General features: G+C 51.3%; 1 protein-coding gene across 2 annotated transcripts in view; it reads right to left on the bottom strand.

Annotated features, from left to right (window-relative positions):
* The window catches only part of Zc3h3 (zinc finger CCCH-type containing 3), an 83440-nt gene that overhangs the window by 19166 nt on the left and 48196 nt on the right, over positions 1–16078 (bottom strand). For both annotated transcript variants that reach the window (XM_050145063.1, XM_050145064.1), the window contains exons 5-8: positions 7988–8172; positions 2464–2506; positions 2231–2389; positions 2072–2141 (exon numbers count right to left, since the gene is read on the bottom strand). In XM_050145063.1, the coding sequence (XP_050001020.1) occupies positions 2072–2141; positions 2231–2389; positions 2464–2506; positions 7988–8172 (457 nt within the window). The remainder of the gene's footprint in view (positions 1–2071; positions 2142–2230; positions 2390–2463; positions 2507–7987; positions 8173–16078) is intronic.

Here is a 16078-nt window from a genome sequence, read left to right as displayed (position 1 = left end):
ATATATGAGATAGAGAGAGATTCGGCGGGGGAGGGGGGCAAACAAAAACAAAACAAGAAACAAACCCCATCGGAATGAATACACAATGCCAGCCAGCAGCAGCTGGGGTCTGAGGAGCCACTTTCCTCTATCAAACCCCTGCTTCCCTTATCACTTGGCCAAAATGAAGGCATGGAGCTAAGCCACGGCAGCAGTGGCTTTTCCTAGGTGTGCTATTCCCTACACGTGAACACAGTAAACAGGGCTCCTAACCACCAACCCATGGCCTGGTGTATCTTGGGAGCCCTGGGATATAGTTCTATTAATCTAGGTGGGGCAGACTTGGAGATGGGCATCCATATACCAGGTCAGACACTGGTCACATGGTAGCACTTAAGGCCTAGTCTATCAGTATGTTGGGTCCTGGAGCAGGAAGTCTGGACCCACCCTGGCAGCTGTGGGTGGACAGGCCTGGGCAAGTGACTCAGCCCAGGATCCAGATATATATCCTGCTCCTTTCTCAACAGAGAGCCGCAAATCAGCCCTGATGACTGCTGGCACCATGTGGGCCTGGAGTGGAAGATGGGCAACCCAAGCCCAAGATGAGCAAAACCAACAGCACAGGACCTAGGTTGAGACTACCCAGGGAAGAGGTGGTCTCTGAATTTTCCAGGCTCCTTCCCCTTCCAGGGGCCAAGTACCAGCCCTTCCTGGACTGTTTGGAGAGTGGACATTGTCACTGTCCTTGCCCAGTACACCCTCCTAGGCCCCAGGAAGTCACAATGCACATCTCAGCCTGATGACAGATGTTCACACTTGGACTAGCAGTGGGTTTGAGGAGTACCTCCCTGACCCATGCATGGGCTTTAAAAAGTCACTTTTCTGGGCAATGTGGGAAAGGGGAAGGCAGGAACCTGTCTGAGGGAGGCCAAAGAGGAAGAGGCTGGGCAGCAGCCCTGGAGTAGAGAGGGGGGAAATCAAAGAAACAAAGGGTGATTTACTGAGCAAGAGTTTATTTTTAATTGTCTTTTAACTGCAGCCACAGAGGGGAGAGGGGCTGGGGGCCCCGTTTGGGCTGGCAGTGGTGAAGCTGTAGACAATTCCCTTAATGTGGTTTTTGATATAGAGCCCAAATTAGCTCTAATAAAAAGGGATAATAAAGCCAACTCTTGCACCAAACAGAGCTCCTCCTGGCTGTCAGAGCGGGGCCGTTACCAAGAGGAAACTGCGTTCTCATTTCAATTAACCTTGTTTGCACCCCGCCACGTCCACACAAATAACAATAACATTAATTCAGGGCGCTGGTGCGGCCCACACATTAGACAGCTCGGAGTGCGCACAGGCTCTGGAGCTGGCGCTTAATGAACCTGAAACTCGACGTGAATTTCCAAATTGCTCACGACAGAGTTTCGAAGCTCGATTAGGGAGAAAAATGCTGATTCTCTCCAAGCTTCTCAAGGGGAAAAGCTGTCGGAGCAGCAGCGGGCCTCACCCACCCGCCTCCTCTGCACTGCGGCCTTGGCCCCAGGCCCTTCCTCACACTCATGGCCATCTTCTCAGAGGACAGAGGGTACAGCTAACGCCAAGAGGTCTGTGGCCCTGACTGCAGTGCTCCCAGTCCTTCCAGGCTGGGGCACACCTAGGCACTGCACTCTTGGCCTTACTTCCACGGCTCTTCTGATCACTACTCCACCTATGGCAGCCTTGGGACAGAAGACAGAAAAGACCTTGGCCTCCTACTATAGGAGCATCTATGAGGCTTCCCTCCCCTGTTCCGTAGAGGAGGTGGCAAGTAGCCTGGCATCATTATAGGACCTGGGGCGATGGAGACAGGAGGAGACTCTTGTCTGTGATATGCTGGGACCCCAGGTTTGGTGCTGCTTCCAGCAGGAGGAAGAGGCAGCACAGCACAGCACAGCGGGCCATGGGAGTGAAGGGGTGAGCTGGAGGAGGAATATATGAGCGTGTGGATACTGGAGGTGGGAGCTGTTAACTTAAGACCAAGGAAAACTATGCAGCCCAATATGTCTGAAGGCTGGATGGCACCCAGGAACATCTGGAAGAGCAGACCTGCTGACCATACAGCACTCACCTTCTCCTTGGACACATGGTGAGAGAAAGGGCAGGACCCATCTGTCTTCTTGCATGTGCCTCGAACAAATCTGCAGCATGGGACAGGAAGGTTTGGGGAGGGCTGGTGCCAGGTTTTGCCACTAACCCCCCAAGTAGTCAGTAAGGATGGGCAGGGCACCTGGTGCACACGGCCACCTTCTCAGGGTCATGGATATAGGGGCAGTGCTCGCCACGGTTACACCTGCCAAAGCGGTTGTAATACATGCAGTACTCTCTCTTCTTCTCTTTCTTCTGCTTCGCCTGCCGGATGATGGCCAGGCTTCGCTGGACGGCCCGGCTGTATATAGGGAGAGGTTTGTGAGCCCAAGAGTGAGCAGGGAGCCCCTACCTTCCCAGCCTCAAGGGACACACCTGGCCAAGGAACGACTGCAGCTGGTGGCAGGGTCCAGTCGTCCTACAGGGGAAGAAACAGGTCACATCAGGCCCATCCCAGCTATAGCCTTTACCTAACCTTCCCTGGCTGACTCACACCTTCTTCCTGCCAAATCATCTCAGCAAAGTACCCTGGAGCCCCCTAGCACTTAGCTCAGGCATAGCCCTTCTTCCCTCTGGGGACACAGCATCAAGAGCGGGGCAATACTAGGCCCTGAGCCTGGCTTATCTTGAGGGTGGGCAGCCTTGGATCCAGCATGCCAGGGTCAAAGACTGGAACAGACTGCCAGTCCCTGATGTCTCCAACCAGCTAGGTGACCTAAGATCAACTTGGTATTTGCTGGTTCCCTGCTGGCTTCCCAGTTTCCTGCTCCCGCTCAGTGCCCAGGAGGCTCAAGGGGCAAGGGCCTTGCACTGAGGCAGTGATTAGCTCATAGACATGTCTCTAGACTCTGTCCTTGGCCTGGCTACCAGGGAGGCCATCATACAAATGGCAAAGGGTGATGGCACCTATTTTGTAGAGCCTGAGAAGGTAACAGAGGAGGCTACTTATTTATACCAAGGCGGAAAATATGGGCCTGGCTGTATAGGAGAGAAATTGGTTTTTTAGACTTAAAGGATTGTTAAAAAAAGATGGGGGGGGAATGGAGGAAGGAAAGTGAAGGAGAGGAGGGGGGACGAGAGTGAGAAGGTGAGGAGGGAAAGGGGGGGAGTGTGAGGGAAGGACAGTGAAAAGAGGGGAAGGAAGGGGGGTAGGAAGGGGGAGAAGAAAGAGGGTTCTGAGGGAGAGGAGGAAGAGGGAGAAGGGGAGGAAGGGAAGAGGAGAAAGAAGAATGTGTTGGCACAGCTGAAAATGCGACCTGCAGTTCTGCAAAGTGGCTGCAGACAAGGGTGTTTGGGTCCATTTGGATCTTGTTACTTACAAGCTGGAAGGCTCCCTCTCATACTCCTCAAACTCCCAAACACCAAAATCCAGTTAGCCTTTCTGAGGTGACCAACGTGACACGAAGACAACGGAATAGGAAAGGGGCTCCCCGAAAACCTCAAGGCATCTGTGTGAGGAGATGCCCAGGCGCACCACACAGCTTTGCCGGCCTTTTAAAGACACAGGCCAACTCCAGGATCACAGGGCAGGCAGGGCAGGGATTGCTCAGGGTGGCTTTCCCTGGTTCCTCAAATACACACATGACCCTTCCCAGACCAGATCCAATTTCCTACAGAGCAGCTGCTGAAATGGATACCGCATTAAGAGGCACAAGTGACATCACTCAGAAATTCTGAGGACCTGAGGTGATGACAAAGCCATCTAGGTTTTAAAAGGGGATGTTCTAAAGTGCCTGAATGCACACAATCAGAACACCCGGGACCTGCTCCAGAGCAGCACCCCTCAGTTCCCGCTGGTTGGGAACTCATACCATCGTCCCTGGGCACCCTGCGAGCTACTTGGCCCTGAGAGCTCCCCACACCCTTTTAGTCTTCCCTAGACAGGGGTGAAATGATATGCTGAACCTTGGTATCTTAGGGACTTTGGGCCCAAGACAAGACCAGGCCTGCTAGGGAAATCCTGTCTGCGTCTAGGAAGTACCTGAGGTATCTGAGGTATGAGCTGTGAAGCTGGATGTTACTCTCCCAGAGTTCTGTGGGACTCTCTGGTCAGAGGCTGCCCCACACTTAACTTCAGTGCCCTTGAGTTTAAAAAGGATATCCATGGGGCCCCAGTGGGGAGCAGGGGCTCTGTTGCATAACTATGCAGGCTCAGGCAGTTGGGGCATGAACAAGGACCTCAAGGTAGGGACAGGGAACTGAAGGCACAGGAAGGACTGCAGGGCCTGAGGAGGAAGCAGTAAGGGGAAAGGAAGGGTGGCAAGGGTCTCAGGGTGTGGAGAAGCAAGGAAGAATTTAGGGTGGTCTCTATTTCTAGCTGAGGACACCTGCCCTTAGGGTGGCAATGGAGTAATGTTCAGGTGGCACAGACACATACTCACACCTGCCAGTCTTGGTAACTAGTGACGTGCAATGTGATAGTCTGTCAATGAGCACTGGTTCCTGGGCTGTCACCCAGCCTGCTGGTGACACTGGCACCATCTGCTCCCAGGCAGGAACACGTGGGCATCACGTGCCACCTGTCAGGTCCTGGTAGGGAGCAGCTTTCTCATCTTTCCACTTTCTGCTTTTAAAAACACATCAGCGTGGGGCTCACGGTGGGAGTTTTGACAAGGATGGGAGGCACCTTTCCAAATGCTTTGCAGTGTTAAAAATGCACATAAAGTAGCTGGCTTGAAAAGAAGCAACCAGAGGTGCAAAAAGCTTATCGGCACAGCCCTGACCTGGGAGCATAAGGTGCTGCTTCTGCTGTGCACTCTGGAGCACATCCACTTCCTGGAGTTTCCCAAAATAAACACTGGCTCCCTCCAGCCCCACCCTTGCTTTGTGCCCTGTCTGTTCGCTGGTCCTCAAAGGGAGCTCATCTTTCGGAGATGTCAAAGCCTCCTCAGCACTCAGGCTATCACTCTGGCAGAGCCCACCAGGCAAATAAGGGGCCAAGCTCAGTGATCTGTCCTCAGTTTTACTGCTTAGTTGTCTAGTTGCTCCCAAGAGGTTGGAGCAAGTGCTAAGACCAGGTCTATTCAGCTGAGAGTCTGCCAGGTCCAGGTAGGACACATTCTACAAAGGCACCTAGAACTGCAATCTTGGAAAGAAAACCAAAATGGTAGAGAAGTCACAGTGAGGAACAGCAACGAGCAGGGTCTCTATAACCTGCTAGCTCTGTGCCCTTTGAGTGCAGCTAACAAAGCTTCCCTGCATGCCCCTCTAATGTGACCTCCTGGTACCCAAGGAGGGGAAGACAGGGCACAAATAATTAGTTACAGAAGGCCAGGTGTGGTAGTGCACACCTTTAATCCCAGCACTCGGGAGGCAAAGGCAGGTGGATCTCTGTGAGTTTGAGGACAGCCTGGTCTACAGAGTGCGTTCCAGGACAGCCATAGCTACATAATAGAAGGACTCTGTCTCAAAAACAAACAAAAGAAAGCTATAGAAACCTTCCTTGCCCAGGAGCATACAGGTGGCTAGTCAGCAGCAGAACACTACAGAGCATACCTGCTTCACTTTGGCCTGGAGGCCCTCAAGAAGCCAGGGCTAGCTCTGTAGTCTGCGACTTCTGTCCCTTACTTGAAGGGACTTGTCAGCTCTTTGTGTTCTCAGCAAGTCCAGCCAACCAAGGATACAGTTCCCAGGCAAAATCAGGGCAAGGGTCAGGAACGGGGCCATTTGAATAGCAGGTAGACTTGGGAGGGTAGGCTGAACTTCACAAAGTCAAGAAAGCCATGGCTAATGCTGACTATCCTTGAGGGCCTGGAGGAGTGGCCAGGAGAGGAGTTGGTGCCCCATCCCTCTGTGAAGGGTTGTACTTTCTTGTTGAAGTCAAAGGTTTGCTGACACTAGAGAAGGAAATTTATTTCTTTAATTATGACTAGTGTAAGTGGGCCAGTCAGCCGTAGTGTACTGTTGGGAGCAATCTACCTTCCTCACTGTGGGGTGGGGGTCATGTGGAGGGGGGCTGTCCAGGCAGCAGGTGCTCCCCAGCTTACTGGTCATCTCCCTTGTGGTCTTGCCAGCCTGTGTCTTGTCCCAGGGACAGAAAAGGCAAGCCCCAGAATGGCTGCCAAGGCTTAGGTAAGGTAGGTCAGGGACAATGATGCTCTGACTGGCAGCAGATGGAAGCCTTGGCAAAAGCAAGGACAGGAGTAGAGGCAGAGGTAGAGGTAGAGATGCCCCGGGACTCCCACCCTGCTCTCATCACATGTTCCCTTAGACAGCGCTGGCTGGATGGGGAGAGGCTCTAGGTGGCTGCTAGAGCACTGGGAAACAAGGCTGCAAGGGCTTATGGGAGCAGAAATTCCTTCTTAGTTGGGTCTACAGCAAAGAAAGGGGGCAAAAGGTCAGGCCCAGAGTAACGAGGATAGACTGTTCACAGCATGGTGATGTGGAAGCTCTGTGTGTGGGAGACGGGAAGGCAGAGTCTATAGAACTCGGTACTCGGTCCTGGGATCACAGGAACAGACACAGCTTCCCAGTGAGAAGGGACAGGGAAGCAGTCAGCCCTCTGTGTAGCTTAGAGTCCATCACCTCCCAGTGAAGGACACTTGACTAGGAGAGGCCAAGTCCAACACTTCTGCTGCCCTGACAGAATTTACATTCTACATAATAGAAGGACCCTGTCTCCTGTAACAGAGGTTATTTACACCTCTCATCTCTACCTCCCCCAGATAGGAGCGATGCAAGAAGCTCAGATGGCTGGTGCAGCCCCATGCCCTAAGCCCATCCAGCCAGAAACAATGCAAATCAGGACGCAGCACAAGATGGCTAGTCCTAGTATCTGAGGACAGGACCATGTGGTAGTCACCAGGTAATGGTCACTACAGGGAGATGAGAGGGTCTATTTCCCAGCCCAAGGTTCATCTTAATCCCAAGCTTTGGTGCTTAGGAAGCCTGGAGTGTGAGACAGATCAAAGTCACAGGAAGAGGGAAACTACTGATGGGGAAGTGGAGACCCAAGGGCATATAACAGAGCAGGAGCCCAGGCAACTCCCACAGTTCTCAAATGAGTACACCAGGTTCTTCTACCCGAAAGAGAGAAATGCCAGGAGCTATATTTCCTATGCATCTTGCCCAGAGAACAGCACCTGGAAGCTCTGGACCTGAAGAACAGCTCTCGAGCACAACCTAGCAGGGACACAGAGGAGCTGGCTGTCCCAAATGGGATATTCCCTGTCTTCATGATCCTAGGAGTGCCCTTGACAGTGCCTTCTCCCTGCTTGATTTCTTCTCCTTTCAACCCCTCTGGTGAGTGAACAGGGCTGCTGGGCACAGCTGGGCCTCTGCAATTCCACAGCAATCCATAATCTTGCTGTACTTTTTGATGGGCACAAAAGAGGGTAAAATTGGACTGAAACCAAAATACTTTTCTAGTTAATTTGTACAATAAGCACATCCAAAGCATTTCCTTTCTCCTCAGCCTGTCCCCAGGCTGCAGGGGCTTGCAGCAGTGATGGTGCCTGCCTCCAGATATACTTGGTGAGGCATCACCAATGTGATTAGGGGTGCCATGGCCCCAGGTGTTCGCTCACCCAGGCATGTTTACCATACCTGGCTCATCCTTTGTCCAATAGCAAAACACAGGTGCTCCTGATAGTCTCCCACAGAAAATCTGGGCTGCTCAGCCAAGCAAGAGGCAAGCGCCACTCAGACTCTCAGGGGACACTAGGGTTGCAGGGCCTCCCAACACTGCCCCCATTCTGGCTACCCTTTCAGTTTCACAAGGGAAACTAACGCCCTGTGCCCATCCAGTTCTCTCTGGGTGCATCCACTCTGTCAGCTCTCTAAGTTCCAGGACCCTGGCCTTGCTCCCTTACATGGCTATGCCCACAGCGGAGAGCCCAGAGACAGTGAGACACACGGACATTCAGTGCCCATCCACATACTCTGCAGTATCCCATCTCACCTGTGCGGAGGAGGGCCCTGCTGCCATCACTGGGCCGACTGGAGGTCTTGGAGAGTTTGTTGGCAGACACTTTGTAGAGAACCCCTCCTATGCAGCGATAGCCTTTGTTGCGCCACCGAGGGGAACTAGGTGGGGCTTTCCCACTCCCAGTGATGGTTGGACGCAGACGGTTCAGCACCAGGGACCTACAGAGACAACAAACTGTCTATTAGACATGGCCCAGAATAAGCTATAGATTTGGTGGCCTGTGCTACATCCAGCCTGAAGCACTTGCTGTATGGGGTACATTATAGTTGGGGTCGCTAGGTATCTCTGGCCCAGCTGCCAGGAGAGCTCTGTCCCCTTACCTCTCATAGAGACGTTTCTGTAGCAGTAGTGCCAAGGACTTCTGACAAGGAGACCCAAGGCACAGTATTACACAAACTGGTTAGAAATTCATGAGCCCCCAAAGGGTCACAGAGAGGACTGGCCTCCTCCAAAACACACCTGTCCTTGCTGTCTCCTAGTCTGGCCACTGGTGAGTATCTCCATGCTGGGTATGTTCCCTGAGCACACAAGAAGGCAGCTGTCTGGGCACCTGTATTTTGAAAAGCAGTGCAGGCCCTGGCCCCTTGGCTGCAGTATATGACAACCACTTGGGTTTCTGCCAAGGTTGGTACAGGCTTTGCCCCAGGACAAGAGAGTCATGGGATCAAGGGGAACTACTGCTCATTGCACCTCTCTCCTTATCCACTGCTCAGAGAGCCCTGCACTGAGAAGGTATAAGGGCATTCTCACAACCTCATCAGGTCCACAGTGTGGGATAGAAATTACTGTTCAAGAGGAAAGGGGCAGCTGTAGGATTGATGGCTTGGAGAACAGACCTCAGAGACCATCCTACTGCTCCCCACCCTTTCAAGCTTTCAGGTCTACCAGACACCCCAGGACCCCTGGAGGCTCAAGCACTAACCAAGCTGAAGAAGGGCCTTGATGTAACAGCCCTTGCCTAGCTGTGATTTGAGTAGACTGCCCTCAAGGAGGGAACCTGGTGCCCCAGGCAGCCAGGTGAGCACAGGGGGCTCAGCTTGCAGCCAATCTTCAAGATACATTCTGGAGGTGTGTAATGTTTATGTAAATCAGATACTGCTTATCACATGATCACAGCCTGCGTGCACTGCCCTCTAGTGGCAAATGTGAGCAATGGGCACCAGCTATGTACCAGCAGAGTACACAGAGGCCTTCATAACAGCAGTCCCCACTCCCCAGGAGACAGCTAAAATGGAAGGTGAGGGCAACATATCCAGACTGGTACAGGGCTGTGACCCTTCTCTTCCAGACCCCACAGGGCACTCCCAGTGGCTCCCATGGCCCTGTGGCCTATCTAGAACTAGCTCCTGGTGAAAGTATGGTCTGAAGTTTCTCAGGATTCCACAGCTCTAACAGACCCTTCTCCAGCCAACTAGCGGCCAAGAAGGAATCCCCAGAACTGAAGTATAGAGTAAACAGCCAGAGGGGGTTTGCTTGTTTGCCTCTACCAAGACACCTGCAGCACTGCCCACCATAGCTTGCCCTGTCACCCAAGGGAAGCCACCCAGAAAGAAAAGCACCAGGGGAAGGGCAGCCATGCACTTGGGCTCAGCTACCATTCTAACATTCAGTACCACAGCCCCTTTGAGCCTTGGTCTCTCCACTTGCAAGCTGGGCTAACTCTTGCCAGCCAGTGGCCTCAGAGGGCTCATTAGTGAGATAATGTGAGCAAAGCGAGCCAGCCGTCAGGGGACCAGAGCTGCGGTGTAAGTACAAACAGTAGTGGGGAGGCCACAGAAGGCACTTAACCCAGTTTCTCTTAATTAAAATTCAAGCTCACAAACACCAATCTTGGAGGGAAAGAGTCCTGCCAAGAAGCCAGGCTGCAGTGATTGGTCTGCTTGGCCACTCACTGCCCTACCCATCACACATTCATCAGCCCTCTACTGGATACCAGCTGGGTTAGAGACAGGAGTCCTATAAGACTGTGACCCAAGATCTAGTATATCAGACTTTGTACTCTTGGCTTTCACTGGATATGAGAAAAGGTCCAACCAAGAGAGATCTACTGTCAATCCTGCCAGTCCTAGAGGCTCAGTGGTATGTCCTGATCTTTAATCAGAGCTATGGTCACTTCACAAAGGATGTTCAACTTAATTCCAAATCCTTAGTTAAAATAAACTGGTACTAGAGCAGTAGCTACTAGAGTTTGTTCAATATGAGACTTGAAAAGATCCCTGCATCCACCAGCCTGGGGCTAGAGTAGCAATTCTGAGGAAGAGGGGACTGAAGAGTACAATTCTGCAGCAGTGATCTCTTAGCTAGCCACCCTATAACTGAAGCTAGAAGCCAGCTCTGGTCCTTACCAGAAGACCTGATGGGGTCCATGCAGACTCTCTTTCCATAATATTTCTCCCAAGCACTCCACACTCCATCTCTACAATGTGAGCAAATACACAGCCACCAGAAATATGTTAGTCAGAAGACAAGCACACGCATGCTCAACTACAAGCTGGGGCCCAGCCCTGCAAGAACACACCCGATGCAGAGGCATTTTAGGGAGCTGAGAAATGCACAGGGAGCTCTGAATGTGATTCCCTTCTACTCCTCCCTAGATTTAACCACAGAAAAGGAGCCACAGACTAAAACAGTGTGAGGCAGCCAGAGACCTCGCCAGGCCCAACCAGAACTGTAGAGTACCTTTATTTCTTCAAGCACTTGCCCAAGAAGGAGGACTGCAGCCCCTCCCTTACACATGAGGAAGTCTCAAGTTGGGGATATCAATGGCCTGCCTCAAGAAACCAGGAATCAGGAGAAAGCATGGGGCTCAGGCTGGGCTAGGATGACTCAGACCAGACCTGGTTCTCAGCCCTTGACCCTCAGATGAACAAGCCGGTTTTTCATGACTGGTCTTCAGAGTTGAAAGGCTCAGCTGTGGTTACAATTCTTCCCAAGACAGCCTTAGTTATTCCACATGTTTATTTTGTTTTGTTTTACTTTTTTTTTTTTTTTTGAGACAAGGTCTTACTATGAGATAACTTCAAACAAGGGACATTCCTGCCTCAACCTCTTGAGTGCTGGGATTACACCAATCTGGCTTAACATGTTTAAATTCTTAGGGATGACCAGGAAATATCCATTTGTCCCTTTCTCTTTCTTCCTTCAAAAACTGCTCATTAGATGGTGAGAACAACTGTGGGCCATCTGTGGATCTACTTGGGCAAGATGCAGGACAGCAGCCCCTGTGTTCTTATCCTAGACTGTGTGCAAAGGCCTGTGGATCCAGGGCCTGCAGGGAATAGGCACAGGTGCTACCTGCTGCTTTGCTCAACCAAGAGCCTGAGCCTTACACGGGGCTACACTTGGGTGTTGCTATGGATGAGAACCCAAGGAGATCTGGTTGGACCCTGTAGCTTAACCAGGTCAAAGCAAAGGCCTTTCCCTCACCCATCCACCCACACCCACCCTTGCCAATTCACTGGCTTTGGAAGCCACAGCAGAGGGCGCCAGGTGGGGCCTTGTAGCTTTTTACTGCCATGGGTGTCACAGCACTCCAGTAAATTGTTACCCTAATGGAGAGGACAGCCTTTGGAAACGAACTGTACAGAGAAGAGGGGATAAAATTAATGAGATAATAGCAGGGCCAAGGACCCTGCAAGCGCCTGCCCTCACGGCATGGCTCTGTAATTCCTTTTCTGCAACGGGAGCCGCAGATCTAAAGGCTTCTCCCATCCGTCCGGCAGGCCCATGCCGCCAGGAAATTTCATTAACGCTGGAAAATAGGAAAGGTATTAAGCGTGGATAATGAAGGCCAGGGAGGGAACAGTGCCTTAAGATAGTCTTCTTTCTCGCCTTTGTAATGGGAGGCATGAACTTTCCCTTCAAATCCATTTCTAATCCATTTGAAATACTACAGCAAATTATCTTTCCTTCAGCCCGAAAGCGGCCAGCCAATTTACTCCGAATAGAAGTGACAATGCCCCAGGATTTATCACCATAACCTTGACTACACCAGGGTGAGGCTAGGCCTCCCCTCTTCCCCTTGGGGGTGGGGCACAAAGGATGGGGCAAGGGGAGATAACATTTTAAATGAAAAGCAGCGATAATGGGGAGAAAGACACACACCTCAAAAGTAGTTTTTTTTTTTTAATTTTTTTTAAGAAAGGAAAAAAAAAGAGGTGCTGTGTGACCACTTCCTTATGAGCACTGGAAACTTTCAAGTCAGAAGCTGTCTGGGATGGCAGAGAGACAGTGGTGGGGTTGAAGGTACTTGGATAGCTAAGCCTGTCCTCCCCTAGCTTTACAGGGTTCAGACACAACAGAATGTTCCAACACTTACATCACCAGCAGCAGACTGTAGCTCAGAGGACAAGCATCTGGTAGACAGCTCTTCCTAACAATTGCCTACCTGCCCCTCTGTGGGCACAGTCCTCCAGGCAGCCTGGCCTCTGCAACCCAGACTCTGGGTGCCATTCTCTTGGCTCTGTAATGTCCTCATGCATGAGACCCTGACATGCAACACACCCTTCTCTTAGAAACCAGTGTGATCAGTACAGACCCAGTATAGACGGTAAGGGAGCAGGGACCCTGGAAGAGACTCTGGCCAGGGCACAGTCAGGGAGCATGCAGGGGCCCAGGTCACAGACAGTGAATTCTAAACTTGGAAACCCACATATACCAGGTCCGTTAGCATCTTTGAATCACAGAGACTGAGATCAGAGCTGGGTCTCTACAAACACTGCTGATGAGGGAAGAGAGTTCCCTGGGCAGCTGGGGCAAGGAGCTGGGACCGGAGTTCATTTCCTTTCAGTATAGCAGACAGCACAGATAGTTTATAGGTAAACTTAAGTGAAGATAGGAAGAGTCCCACCCAGAACCTCCTGTGCCTTCCAGCTCAGCTCTGGCTCTTGCTGCTATCCATCACACTACAACCTTGTCTGTGAGAAAGAAACAGGTGGCTGGGGAGATGCCTCTATCTGCAAAGCACTTGACATGCAAATAGAGGACCAGGGTTTAATCTCCATCACACGTGTAAAAAGCCAAGTGCAGAGGTGTATACTTACAATAGGGAGGCAGAGAGAAGAGATTCCAGGGGCTCACTGGCAAGCCAGCTTAGCTGACTTGTTGAGCTCCAGACCAATGAGAGACCTTGTCTTAAGAACAAGGTGGGCCAGGTGGTGGTAGCACATGCCTTTAATCTCAGCACTTGGAAGACACAGGCAGGCGGATCTCTGTGACTGAGTTTGAGGCCAGCCTGGTCTACAGAGTGAGTTCCAGGACAGCAGGGGTTACACAGAAAAACCCTGTCTAGAAGAAAAAAAAAAAAAGCAAGGTGGATGGATCCTGAGGAATGACACCTAAGGTTGATCTCTGGTTTCCATGTAGATGTGCATATGTGTACACACACACACATTCACATGAACATACCTCTCCCCAACAAGAAACAAACAAAAGCCCATGTGTGCCCCCTCCCCTCACTGCCAAAGTCCACTTGTTTCTATTTACTTTCTACACTGACCTCCCACCCTTTTCCTCTAATTCGTCCACCTCCATTCCCAGAACCTTCTGCCTCCCAGACTTCTCAGAAACCAAGGCATTGTTACCTGCCTTCCAACCTCAGGTCTCAGCCACTTGTCCTCTGCTAACACCTAGAGCCCAGCCTTGCTTCTACTGGTTCAGGTTAAGGATTCCTTCACCTACTCCTTCCTGTCCATTTGTTTGAAACTAGTCAGCTGATAAAGTTTCCCCAATATCCTCTTTCTGTCTATTTCACTAGAGGGCCATAGGGCTGAGCTCGAGTCCTTGCTGGTCACTGCTCCCATGTTGAAACCCTCCCTCTCTCTAGTCTAGAATTCCAGTTACCCTAGGAAGCTGCAGAGCCTTCAAATTATTGTGCTCCTGGTACTGGGCCTTTACACATGTTGTCCCTCTGTCTGAAGACATGACTGCATCTGGGTCCAAGCTCAGGCATTATGTCCTAGAGGAAGCCCTAGCCATTGACTGTCATCCGGGACTCACAGAGGATAAGGCCCATGCTGTGTGGAATGTGGGCAGCTCTGGAAATCTGTACTAATGGGCAAGTGCCAGATATGGAGCAGAGGTGTGGGTTCCCAGGACCTCTCAGGAAGCTCTGGTCAGTTACAGGCAGGGATAGTGAGAAACAGAACAAGGAGATCTCGCAAACAAGGTACCCATCTGCAAATCAAGGCTGAGCACAAGAAAGCAATGGGCTAGAAAGAAGAGGTGGGTCAGAGGACACTTGAGGACAGAGTAGTGACCCCAACAACTGCTACCCAGAGAATGTTAGCATGTGGGGCCAGGGTGCCCAAACTGGTGGTGTTGGAACAGGGGTTGGGCAGGCTGGCTGGGGAGTAGAGAAAACAACCAGGGAAGCATTTTTCAGGAAATGGAGCACGGTTTTTGAAGCTTGGAGCTGAGCGATCAAGAGTGCGCAGTCAGCAGAAGAGGCAGCTTGCACGGCGAATCCCCAAGTAGGTCAGGCGGAGCCGCCGTGACAGGCACTAAACTGCTTAGCAGGGCTTTCCACCAGAAACCGGCCACCCCACGCCAGCCATTCAGCTCAGGAGAGTGAGCTAGTATGTGTGCCTGTGTGTGTGCAAGTACATGAGCATGTGCGTGGGTACCAAGCAGTACAAACACTCCTTTCCCCCAGTGCTAGTCCTACCAAATGGTTTCAGTACCTGCGTATCTTGGGCAGGGCAGGGCAGTGCGTGCAGCCCATGAAATGCTCTGGAAGAGAGAAGCCTCAACAGGCTTTATCTCAACGACCTGGACAACCCAGCATCTCAGGTTCCCGAGATGGAGACAGTCCTGGGGAGAAGACTACCAGGGGCCAAGGGACAAGCAGAACACAGGCATGAAGTTGGAGGTAACTAAGAAGACTCATTATCCCTGGGATACAGGCACCTGTACGAAGGAAAAGGGCAGTCTTGCCCTGGAGGGCCGCAGTGAGGACAGGATATCCATGGAGAAGGCTGACTGTGTAAACTGTATGGAAGGAAAAAGGTCAGCCTGGGGCAGGTAAGGCCATTGGCAGGCAGGGGACGCAAGTGAGTGGCTATTGGTGAAGGAGGTGGGACAAGGTTGGCTAATTAGGGCCCAAGGCTGACCCACGAACAGGGCTCCAAGGAAAAGCTCTGCTTGTTACCCAAGGACTCTTCAGGGTATCACTCCTTGAGGGATCCTGCTCCATCCTCTCTCACATTAATGAGCAACAGTGATTCAGGGCCACACCTTACCAGCCTAGCCCAGCGGTGGTGGGTAAAGCTAATTGCACTGCCTCCATTACAAATGACGCTGCCCTATTACGAGGGGCTGGGCGATTTTATGTACTTTATGTGCTCACGTCTATTCAATTGGTATTTCGATCAATGGATACATTACAAGCTTTCCCTTTAAGAGCCTAATAAACAACAAGATGGAAAGTAAAATTCTCCATAAAATGACACTTTTAAAAATCCATTTCAGCTGAAGCTATTGGTGTTTTGTATGTTAGCTGCAAAAAACAGGTATTGCTAGGCCTTAATGGCCCTACTCAGAGTGCAGAGTTCAGCAACATGGGTAAAGAGGCTGGGGCTCAGTGGCCAACACAATTATCCGTGGTGGTAATGGCTGGTATATACCACAGGCAGCATCCTCAGTCCTCTGCAGCTGGGCACGTTTTCCCACATTGTCAGCCCAGGACCCACTTAATACCAAAGCATCAGCTGCTGAGAGGCATGGGTAGGCCCTCAGGTATCCAAGGGTCATACTATTTAAGTAGAGCAACGCTCTTCCACCGAGGCATGGGAAAAAACCTCTCCAAGACTATATAGGGAATTCAGTTAGCTGCCTGTATGAGGGGAGCCTTGCTAAGAAGTGACCTCCATACCAACACCAGGGAAAGACCATAAAGCTCAACAATAAAAACTCATTAGAGTTAGAGGGATGAACAGATAAATGATATTGGTATATGAGAACCAATATCCTTCCAAGATGCGAGCAAAAAACCAGGTGGAATAATACGTATGGAAGAAAAAGTAGCAAGAACTTAACAGCAGGTATATCCGGCCCATATGTGGAGGC

The sequence above is a fragment of the Alexandromys fortis genome, unplaced genomic scaffold (assembly GCF_014885135.2).
Source record: "Alexandromys fortis isolate MF-2015 unplaced genomic scaffold, M_Fortis_MF-2015_v1.1 scaffold_2_1_26212458, whole genome shotgun sequence".
Taxonomy (NCBI): domain Eukaryota; kingdom Metazoa; phylum Chordata; class Mammalia; order Rodentia; family Cricetidae; genus Alexandromys; species Alexandromys fortis.
This window is presented reverse-complemented; position numbering and strand designations above follow the sequence as displayed.